The sequence below is a fragment of the Psittacula echo genome (genome assembly GCF_963264785.1).
Source record: "Psittacula echo genome assembly, chromosome: 5".
Taxonomy (NCBI): domain Eukaryota; kingdom Metazoa; phylum Chordata; class Aves; order Psittaciformes; family Psittacidae; genus Psittacula; species Psittacula echo.
In genome coordinates, this window is record NC_137739.1 from 76,481,793 (window position 1) to 76,493,876 (window position 12,084).

General features: G+C 45.5%; 1 protein-coding gene across 2 annotated transcripts in view; it reads right to left on the reverse strand.

The window, feature by feature from the left end:
- MDGA2 (MAM domain containing glycosylphosphatidylinositol anchor 2) overlaps positions 1-12,084 on the reverse strand; it is a 378,834-nt gene that overhangs the window by 241,592 nt on the left and 125,158 nt on the right. For both annotated transcript variants that reach the window (XM_080619512.1, XM_080619511.1), the window contains exon 2: positions 9,091-9,230. In XM_080619512.1, the coding sequence (XP_080475638.1) occupies positions 9,091-9,230 (140 nt within the window). The remainder of the gene's footprint in view (positions 1-9,090; positions 9,231-12,084) is intronic.

Genomic DNA, 12,084 nt, shown 5'->3' on the forward strand with positions numbered 1-12,084 from the left:
GAATGGTTTGTGTTGGAAGGGACCGTAAAGATCATCCAGTTCAAGCCTCCTGGAATACCTTCCACTAGACCAGGTTGCTCCAAGCCCTATCCAACCTGGCCTCAAACACTGCCAGGGATGGGACAGCCACAGCTCCTCTGGGCAACCTGTGCCAGTGCCTCACCACCATTACAGGGAAGAACTTCTGATTATCTGATCTATATTTACCCTTTTTAGTTTAAAGCCATTAATAACATATCCAAATGACATAATCCAATAATGCTGCATTGGAGAAGAGTGTCAGAAGGATGGATGTGAGGAGGTGGAATCCACTACAGTTCTGCATAAGAAAGCCTCAGTGCTTGTTAGGTCATTTTGCATCCCAAACAGTCAAAATAACATTGCTCACTGGAAGCAGAGAGCACACAACTCTCAAGATGGTTGGATTATGTGTGGTGGCAGCAGCTGCTGCCTCCCCGGTTCTGGAGTTTGGTCAGGGCAGGGGGACAAATGTGAGGACCCCATCACTTGCCAGAGAGCAACTGAACCAGGACTCAGGTGTTGTTCCCCCTCCATTCAGCATGTTTTCCATCTCAGAACACATTGTTCATGACAGGATAATGTAACCTGAGGTGTGACAACACACAGAGGTGAAAGACACAGAAAAAAACCCAAAACAGTGTAGCTGAGGTTATGCTGACAAACAAAGTCTTTATCGTTCAGCCTTTAGCGGACAGGCAAGATACAAAATCCCAGCCAGTCCCTGCTCTTTCAGAAGATGCTGCTTCCTCTGGCCACTGTGGTCCAAATGTCACTCCTAACCTTGGGACAGTCACAGCCACTGCTGCCACTAGTTAGATGCCCCAGCACAGGCTAGATCTGCCAAGGAAGGGAAGGACAAGCTACATCCCTCCACGGGCTGTGCAAAAGAGCCTTACTACTGTAAATAAAATGGCACCTATTAGCTACATAAAAGAGCAAATAACTTGTGTCACAGTGGTAAGTGTCCTTACACATGTCTTGTGAAGCTGATAGGCAGGTACAGCACAACACTCAGTTCCTGGACTAACATCTGTTAAAGTGATAGGTCTGAATGGTGGCACAGTAGCCCCTTATCCTGAGGGATATGCAGCTGGCCCCAGCAGGTCTGACATAGACCATGGGCTCAGCCCTACTACCAGGGACAGGGGAGGACTCATCATGTCACCCTCATTCTCAAATAGGAAGGGGCTTTGCAGGATTCTGTTAATAAATCCAAACCAACCTCTGGGCAAAATTCTGAATGTAGTCATTCATGAAAAGAGGGCTGCATTTGCCCACCCACCATTAGTCTCACCTGAGCGTGGATGTGGCATTTCAAAAACTTAATCAAGGAAAATTAGTTTCCATGGCAACTAATGGCACATTTAATAGATCGAGTGATGAGTGCTGTGTATAAGAATGCTGCAAATTATGAATAGCAGTGATATATCAAATGCTGCACAATCACTCCACAGATAACAAGCAGACAATCATGTGTTGGGGTGCTCAGAGCTTTCTGTATAATTAGGAATGAGGCTAAGTTTCGGGGAGCAGCAGTGTGCAAGGGTTTGTAATCTCTTCCCTTTGTAATAACTACTGTAGCCTTCCATTACTCTCTCAAAAGGTTTCACTGATACTGATTAGAATGCAACAATTTTTAAGCAAAGTTGCAAAACAGTTTCCAGTTTGAAAGTGCAACCACAACCCTGAATAGAGGATTTTCCCCATCTCTACCTGCCTGTAACTAATACTAGGGGGAATTTTGTGGTATGTTGTAGGAAGTCAATAAATCTGAAGGCACATTTTCAAAGAGAGGCCTCTACAGAGCAGCGTCACTTCAACATGACTTGGAGCAGATCAGAAAGAGGCACATGCGAGTCATCAGTCTGTTACAGAGCTACATCAATGGATCAAAAAGTTAAAAGCGATGCCTGGAAAGACAAAAAGACATAAATGTGCACTTTGGAAAAGCACACAGGAGCACTGACATGAAAGAGAGTAAACAAAACAAACACTCATTCCTCCTCCCAGACTTCCACCTGCAGCAGACACCCACCACAGGCAGCCTCAAATCACACAGGGTGTCATTAAGAAGCCTAAAGAGGCAGCAGAGTGGCCTGGCACCATGTCATGCACACTCACGCCAGCCCTGCCAGCTTTCATAGAATCACTGAATGGTTGGGGTTGGAAGGGACTTTAAAGCTTATCCAGTTCCAATCCCCTGCTACAGGCAGGGACACTTTCCACTAGACCAGGTTGCTCTTCTTCTCTGAAGCCATGAGCATCCCTTTAGGAGAGGAACCCCACGAGCAACACTTTCTCTTGCCTCTTCCAACCTATGAAGGAAGGAGGTGAAAATGTGGGTCCTACCTAGTTTGGTCTGATTCCCTATTGCTACCATCCTCCTGCTACAGTCCCTCAAGTCCATGGGGAGGGAGTGTAAAGTAACACTGACCCACAACATGCACGGGGCAGAAGCAGAAAGGGCTTTCTCACGGGAAGCTGAAAGCATCCTCATGCAGGTAGGCACACTCACTCTGGGGGTATCAAACCTGCTCTCTGCCCCAGGGAGAGTTCTCAGAGCTAAAAGCATTCCCTTGCAGGCATTACAGTGTGCACACAAAGGCACTCATTTGTAATCGTGTCCTAGGTAATTGGATATTCAGGAGCCCCCTTGCAAAACTAAGAAAAAGGACACATCTTCAGCCTTCTGAGACAGACTGTTTTTCCTCTCTTTATATCCCAAGGGAGCTTTTAACGTGGCAGAAAGGAAAATCAGATAGATACTGTGCTGCTAACAGCAGTTCCACAGCACAGGAGGCTGCAACGGAGCATCAGCAAGGTCTCCTCTCCTTGAGGATGTTCCATAGGATGGTGAGGGTTGAGAAGAAAGGTGCATGGGGCAGCAGAGCCCACACAGGAATCTCTGGAGACTCCCTAAGGACCATATCTACTCACAGCAATTTACAGCAATGGTCCAAGGCTCACCCGTAGGCATCTAACCTGCAGAGTCACAGAGCAACTTTTAGGCCAACAGGAAGGCAATGACCGGAGAAACATCAGACAAGAAGACCTTATGTCCTTTACAGCCACACAGAGGGCTCAGCATAGTCCTTCTCAGGGCTTTGCTTCTTAAGCTGACCCACCCTATAGTGCTGGCATATTCTCCAGCCCATCTGGAACAAGCCTGCTGCCATCCACCTGAGACCTTAAGAGGACCCACAGGAGAAAAGTTCACAGGAGATTTTCTTCTACCATTAGACACTTGGATTTCAAACTGACTCTCAATAGTTGTGGAGACCTACTGTGAGCTCAGAATCAGGAAAACAGGTGAATGCAGCTAACTAGCCCCAAAAACAAGAAAAAAGAATTCTTTGTTAAGTAAAGTGCACGATTTTAAACAGAGTTTAATTTTCTAGGTGTAATTAACTGTAGCTCCAAACCCTTAGCTATCAAGGCACCCAATTATGAAACTCTGTTTGCAAATCAGGAGAACTTTCCGCTTTAGCATTTACACCCAATCTTAAATGATGCTGCCAGAATGGAAGGCTTGCAGAAGGTACTTCCACCGTTTTGCTTTAAGGGCATTAAATAAAGCTTATTACTCACACTAGCCGTACATACTGAATAATCTTTTTACTTGAGCTCTGCTCCCATAGCTGCCTGGCTCCCATAGCTCGCTAAGCAGGAACAGCAGACATTCTGTTAATGAACCAGCACAATGTTTGTGAAGACTGAAGCCCAAAATTCACTTCTTGTCTTCATGCAGCATCTATGGGTGGAACGTGGCAGCTTCCATTTAGCTGTAATGCCATCACCTATGACGGCCAAAGCAACAGCAATTGGCAGAGAAACAAGGCAAGAGAACAGCATGTGCAGAAATCAGTTTGCTCTTGGCATCCCTGCAGTGGTGCATCACTTTCCTGCTAACATCCTTGCTCCCCTCCACGAGCCACTGCCACACCGGTGTGGCATTTCTGCTCCACAATACATCTAGCAGCCTTTATTTCAGAAAAGAATTCCTAATGATCCCCTATCTGATTGCCACTGAAGTTTAAGGAGTGGTATAGGACAGTGCTTGGCTGTCCTGGTTTTGGCTGGGATAGAATTAATTTTCTTCCTGGTAGCTGGTCCAGTGCTGTGCTTTGGCTTTAGTGTAAGAACAATGCTGATAACATACCAATGTTTTAGTTGTTGTTCAGTAGCACTTACCCTGACCAGGGACTTTTCAGTCTCTCACGCTATGCCAGTGAGGAAGGGCACAAGAAGCCAGGAGGGAGCAGAGACAGGACAGCTGGCCCAAATTAGCCAAACGGATATTCCATACCACAGCAGGAAAAAGGAAACTAATCATTTAAGAAAAAGAAGGAGAAAAAAAAAAAAAATACTAAAGCAGGCTATGGCAATTCATTGATCCAAGTGACCTGGTCTTTCATGAGACCTCACTTGGAGTATTGTGCACAGTTCTGGTGTCCTCAACATAAAAAGGACATGGAACTGTTGAAACAAGTCCAGAGGAGGGCCACGAGGGTGATCAGGGGCATGGAGCACCTCCTGTAAGAAGATAGGCTGAGAGAGTTGGGGCTGTTCAGCCTGCAAAAGAGAAGGCTGCGTGGAGACCTCATAGCAGCCTTCTAGTATCTGAAGGGGGCCTACAAGGATGCTGGTGAGAGACTCTTCATCAGGGACTGTAGTGGTAGGACAACACACAACAGGTTAAAACTTAAACAGGGGAAGTTTAGATTGGATATAAGGAGGAAGTTCTTTACTGAGAGGGTGGTGAGGCACTGGAACGGGTTGTCCAGGGAAGTTGTGAATGCTCCATCCTTGGCGGTATTCAAGGCTGGGCTGGACAGAGCCTTGGGTGGCATGGTTTAGTGTGAGGTGTCCCTGCCCATGGCAGGGGTATTGGAACTAGATGATCTTAAGGTCCTTTCCAACCCTAACTATTGTATGATTCTATGATTCTAAAACCCTGCAAAGACTTCCAGCCAGCAGTAACACCAGTATGGTGCACCATGTATATCCGTGGACAGCATCACCTGGTAGTCATCATGACAACACAACTTGGATACTCACTGCTACTGCTGTGGTGGGAGAATTGAACACGATACAGTCTCCAAGAACTGAACACACAATCCCATCAACAACTCTGGAGACCAAAACACTTTTGCAAAGCAGAGGTCCAAGCCACGCCAGCATCTGCAAAGACCAGCTCTTGAAAGGAGAGATGCAAGACACATGGTTTCATTGGCTAACTCACAGCACACCTTCCTTTTCTCCTTAGCTGATAAGTGTTTTGTGCTTGGGGGAAGGAAATACAGCGAACACCAACAGGGGATTTTACAAATGCCTAGTCCTGGGCTGCTTATTTCTTACAGCATTTAAAACAAAAGAAATTTCTATGTATGCCAATAATAATTGAAAAAAAGTTTGAGAAAAACATGCAAGTTGAACAGCCTTCTTAGAACAGATTCATAATTATGTATTTTATAAGCTCGCTTCCCAGGGTCTGATAAAATATCATTTTGAAAATAATTTCCATAGAATTTGTAAATCTAATATGATAACCCTCTGTGCAAAAATCAGTAAAAAATTGAAATACCGAAAATACAGGCAATTACCACAAAATGTATATGGAAGTCCCTTACACAACAAAATAAAAATGCATTTTCACCACTTCTATATATAAGAATAGGAGGCATCCTGCTGAATACTTCTCAAAGTCATCTCCTAGTCAAGGCTGTCTGACCATGAGAATCCAACAAGATATTGTCAAGTTTCGTATACAAATTCCACATATATAAAAAAGAAAAGTTTGAAAATAAATGCCATATCCCCCCTTCAAGCCAGCAAGTACCTCCTGTTCGTAACAGAAACACACTGCAGACCTCCTGCTGAAGAGCCAGAATGTATTCAACAAGCAAAATAAATAAAAATCTTAAACTATCTGTATTTAAAATACCAAGAGTAATTACTGGCATGTAAGAGTAGTTCTCTGGCAGCTGGGAATGGTGAGCACCAGCTTGCTGATTTTACATCCACCCTGATCTCCTGCCTGACCTCCATCGGTGCTTTTTCCCAGCAGCCCCATTGACAAAACTCACACAAATATTGGTAAGATTCCTGGCAGTCTTGTTTATCAGAAGCTAAATTTCATAGGCAACCAGTCCAAGGGGCTGCAGCCCCTCCAGACTTCCATGCCAAAGTTTAAATATGGCAATGCAAAAAACTATGGTGTCTTAGGCCCTATTATTTTTTTTCCATACTTTCTGGAGCACTAAAATTGAATGGATATTTAATAGGAAGGTCATAAAAAGGCTAATGTTCAAATGCAGCCCTGCCAAGCCTCCCGTATTTTGCTGCAGAATCATCCATTTGAGACTACCAAAACTACTCCCTTGTTCCCAGGCAGTTTATCTGCAAAAAATATTGCAAGTGTGAGAGAGCTGTAACATGGGAGGCAAGCATGAGAGAACAGACCGAGGTGCTGGCTGACAAAGAAAATCTATAAACAGCTAAACCAGAGATAAATCAATTTTTCATCCTGAATCTCAGATGAGAAAATAGAGACTTTTATGAAAAAGAGCAGCCACATGGTTGCTCTCTCGATAAGACATTTTGGTTGAACAGCTTTTTTTTGATTCAGCAACATCATAAGCTTTGTTACTGCTTGAGATCAGACCTTTCATAGCTGGTCCGAAGCACTTCCTGGCAGCTGGCTTTGAAGCTGCCTTGGGCTGGGGGTTTGAGAGGGATCTTTGATTTGAGCTTCACCCAACCTTGCAGGCTGCTGGGCAGCTTTGCTGGAGCAGATGGATTGAGAAAGAGACATTCTCCAAGGAAGCTCACTGGAAGTGTCAGTCTACCTTTATCCTGCTCCTTTTTATCTGCACATGAACATGCTATTTACTTTCACCAAACACATGGCATGTCATAAACTGCTGCATCCAGAGCCATCTGCTTTGGACATTAAAAAGTTGTTAAATAAGCCTGGAAAAGAAACATTTGAGAAGGCAGAATAAATCCAACATTACTAACAGGGATTGAGAGGCATGGACTTGCTTCAGGGATGCGGTAGGAGACAGCAGCCAGCCTGGAGCAGATCCCATCTGCCCCATGTTCAACAGCACCAAATGCCTTAACAAACACCCTAAAAACCAGCCAGGTGTCCTCAGGCAGTAGGTGCTCCCTTCCTGCATCAGTCAGTGCTATATTAAAACGTTATGATCAGCTTCTGTGAATAAGGTCTGTGCCAGCCCAGGTTTTATCATTTGGCTCTTTCGATGAGCAGCCACCAGCATCTTTCCCAACAACATTCAATGCTGCACCAATCTTCCATGGTGTGAGCAACGCCAGAGAGAAGAGGACAATCAGCAATTGCAGAGAACACAACCGCAGGGCAATAAATACTTTTCATAACTTATGAAGCAGTGAATATTTAACTTCATAGTAACAGAACTGATTTTACATCATTGTTCTTATGTATGAAGCAGTGAATATTTAACTTCATAGTAACAGAACTGATTTTACATCATTGTTCTTATGTGGGGTGTTACCGAAACATCACAGAATTGTATCATCCCCTCTTCTAGTTTTTAAAGCAATTTCCCCTTGTCCTAATCCTACATCCACTTCTAAAAAGCCGCTCTCCAGCTTTCTTGTCAGCCCCTTTATGCACTAGAAGCTGTTCTAAGGTCTTCCTGCAGCCTTCTCTTCTGCAGGTTGAACAACCTTGTATCTCTCAGCCTGTCTCCATAGCAGAGGTGCTCCAGCCCACAGAGCACCTTCATGCCTTCTCTGGACTCGTTCCAATAGGTCCATGTCCTTCTTATGTTGGAGTTGAACACAGTACTCCAGGGGGTGGTCTCACATGAGCAGAGTAGAGGGGGAAAATCACCTCCCTTGACCTGCTGGTCACATTCCTTTTGATGCAGCCCAGCACATGGTTGGTTTCTGGGCTGCAAGCACACATTGACAGCTCATGTTGAGCTTTTTGTCAACCAACACCCCAAAGTCCTTCTCCTCAGGGCTGTTCTCAATCCAGTCTCAGCCCAGCCTGTATTTGTGCTTGGGATTGCCCTGAACCAAGTGCAGGACCTTGCACTTGGCCTTGTTGAACTTCATGAGGTTGGCACAGACCCAGCTCTCCAGCCTGTCCACATCACTCTGGATGACATCCCTTCCCAACAGTGCGTCGACCATACCACACAACTGGATGCTTAGCCCAGTCTTTTGGGGTTTTTTAGGCCATTGTTTTCTTTCTCTTTCATCTGGCTAAGGCTAGACAGAGATTACTTAATTCAAAAGAAAAATGGCTTGGTTTATAGCATGGCTTTAATGTGTGACTGCAGCTCAGTGTGCAACTGTATGTAGTTTTCTAAGACACAGCCAGACCTACGCCTTCTCTGAAACAGTACAGGCTAAACTTCAACTTCTTCATTCTTAAATCTTCTCATTAAATTGGAAACAACTATGGAAGAATCAGTATGTCTCACTCTCTTGGAGGAACATCAAGTCTGCAGACTTGAGGTCTCTCAGTCCCCTTCCCCAGCAGCACTTTACAGCTCCTGCCTGTTCTATGCAATTTCAAGAGAGAGGTGTTTAATTCCCCACCTTGCAGCGAAATTCCTTCCGAGGTTTTCTGGTGTTCATACTCTCATACAAGTATGAGCACTGTGAAACGTGGTCACATCAGCTAATTACAGGCACGCTCTCAGCTCTCAGCACGCAGCTTGTTTGCCAACAGAGCAAGATGAGGGGATGTAGCAGAAGACAAAGAGGCCATGGCCACTTTGAGGGAACAGACAGTGAGTTTGGTTCAAAGAGGAAAGGAAAATATAGAAATGGAAAAGCAGAGCAGGGTGGGGAATAAAGCATTTGCACCCGCGTAGGTCTTGAAAGGTCCTGATCTAAAATAATCTATTAACAGGGTGTCCTAGACAAAATGGGGTGATGATGGGGACACATACAGCAGGGCAGCACAAGTTGATGAGACTCCTTAGCAGAAGATGAAACCAACTTGTGCAGGCTCAGGGACAGACAGAGCAGAGGAAAGAAGCAGTGTCACCAGGCACGGCGGGGGCTCACCTGTGGCCGAGGATGGCCGGTGACCAGGCAGGTCAGCTCCAGCGTCTCGCCCTCACGAATGGTGTAGACTCTCTCCGAGTAGCGCTCCTCCTCAATATTGCATGCCAGGCCCGAGTGCACAATCCGCACAGTGGGGGGAGCTGAAAGACCCAGAGAGAAAAACTAAGTGAGCATCACTGCTTGGGGCTCACACAGACCCATCTGCACTGCAGCAGCCTGGGGCCCCTGCAGACCCCTAGCTGGGAGCACTGGGGATGAGTATTTTCACCATGCAAAATACTCTTCTGCTTACTCGTCGCATGCATACGGTGGTGGATGCCTCAGCTCCAAAAACCTTCAAGGCCAGGTTGAATGGGACTCTGTGCAATCCGATCTACTTGAAGGTGTCTCGGTTCATTGCAGGGGGGTCGGAACTAGATAAGCTTTAAGGTCCCTTCCAACCCAAACCATTCTATGAGACTATATTCATTGCCAGAAGATTTTGCCACAGTATTTATTAATACCCAGCAATGCCCTGAGCCAAACCTTCACAAACTCATTTGCACTCCAGTGATTTTTGTTTCAATTTCCAAATGAACTCTGCATTATTGTTCTTTTTATTATATATCTTTCTAAATGTATTATCACACTCATTATGAAAATTAGAAGCCTTAATAAACCATTAAAATTAAGCAGGAGAAACAGTGGGACTGACGCTGCTTCCCTTAAAAATCAATACCAAAATCCTGTTGCTGTCAGAGTGACCAGGATTTGGACCAGAGGTTAAGTTCAAGCAGAACCCTTACTTTAATCTTCTTGTATATGCAACCTGAACTACGGGAAGTTATTCTGTTTTACATGTTTACATATAGGAAAAGTTCCATGTTGTTGCTAATACGCAAATACAAATTACAGCTCTGCTTCAGTGAGTCTCCAAAGCATGTTCCTGGTTCTATGATTTCCTTTATTCCTGAATGGTGAAATTCACAACTATTAAAATTTTCAGAGATAAGGAAACTGAGTTACAATCCTACTGCCAAATAAAGTAACATAAACAACAGAAGAGATAAAACATAATTGTGGTGAGTTCTGAAGACCCAGCATTTCACTCTCTCTACTCACCAGAACACTGCTCCTTTTCAGTAAAAGCGGATGCCCCTTAAAGTCATAAGTGAAATCTTAAATCACAACCAGCAAGCAGAACAATTAGAGCTGAGCCCAAAGGGACTCCTGTCCCCATTCCCCATGGACAGGAGCCCCGTGCTGCTGAGATAACATCAATGCATTCTCCCCAACAGCAGTAACCCCTCCCCACAATTGCTGCTCCATTTCCAGGGGCTCTGCACTGCACATTGCCTCCCTCTCACACCACTCCACTGGCTCTTTGCTCAATCTGCAATCACTCACTTAACACCCACCTCAGGCACACGTGGGATCCCTGGGATGCATCACTGGCACCCCTGCAGAATACCATCACCATGCCATTGCTGATACAACCTGAACACAACTCCCAGTCAACACAGTCCATTGTGGTATCAGCTGCTGCACAAAGCCCAGAATTGATACAAGCCTGCTAATAATTCAAATTTCTGACCCTCCCTCTCCAGAGGCTGAAGAGAAATCAAAGGCTCAAGCAAAGGGTCCTGAACAAGACAGTGTCAGGTCAACACCATAAACAGGAAGAGAATAATTATTTCAGGCTGTGATGACTAGGCCTGACTTTCTCAGCTACCTTGCATTGCCCTGTCTATCTCAGTTACTATATATAGATCATTTTCAACGTGCTTGGCCTAGATTAACCTCTTCAGCAAGTGTTTAACAAATAAAGAAACAAATCTCTCCTTGTCAGAGCCTCTCTGCAGAGCACCAGGCCAGGCAGAAGAGCTCATGCAGGGAATGGATGTTCCCTCAATTACTGATGTGCCCCCAAGTCATAGAATGGTTTGGGTTGGAAAGGATCTTAAAGATATCCAGTTCCAACCCCCTGCCACAGGCAGGGACACCTTCCACTAGACCATGTTGCTCCAAGCCCCATCCAACCTGGCCTTGAACACTGCCAGGGATGGGGCAGCCACAGCTCCTCTGGGGAACCTGTGCCAGCGCCTCAGCACCATTACAGGAAAGAACTTCTTCCTAATATCCAATCCAAATTTTCTCTCTGTTAGTTTAAGACCATTTCCTTTCATCCTACCCCTCCATGCCCTTGTAAAAAGTCCCTCTCCTGGGACTTCAGCCAAATAGTACAAGGTGACACAGCTCTGGACAACCACCAGGTCAGCAGAGATAATGGCTTGGTGGGGCCACTCAAGACTAACCAAACGGGCAAAAGAGCAAAAGGTCCCCCACCCCACGCTCATACCCTCCCATCAGGCAGAGGGGAGGAAAGTGGGGGTGGAAAGGGGATGAGACAGGCAGCAGCTCAACAACAGCAGTGAGCTCCAGCACAGCCTACAGCAAGCTCTGAGCCTCAAGCAATCATGCAACAAGTCTCAAGGACCTATCAGCTCACCCTCTCCACTTTTCTGTTGGCAGTCCCATTTAGCAAAGATGAATACAGGCTAAAGCATTCTTGCTCTTGGCAGTTCTGTGAGGCCAGGAAAACCTGCTCCCTAGCATCAATTACTTCCAAGTTCAACACACTGAATATACACCCGATGCTCAGCCTGTGGTCACGTTTAGTCAGACGAGTATATCCACCTGCCTTCCTGCCCAGGAGCTGCCTCAGATGTTCTTTACTGCTTAGAAAAAACAAATTGAACCTAGCCATCCCTTTGCGCCACAGATCCAGGCTTCACTTTTTGACGGAGGTCACCATCCCTTCTGCAAGGCCAGAGATGTCCTTGTCTAGGAGCTAGTCCCATGTGTCACAGTCTGACCTTAAAATAATCCATTAAATATTTTTTTTTTCCTAAGTAGGACAACAGCACTAATGCTCAGTGTTCTGCAGCTTTCCCTGTGCTAGAAGAGCTGACCCTCCCACACACACCTCACGAGTTCAATGTCCCGGGATATGGA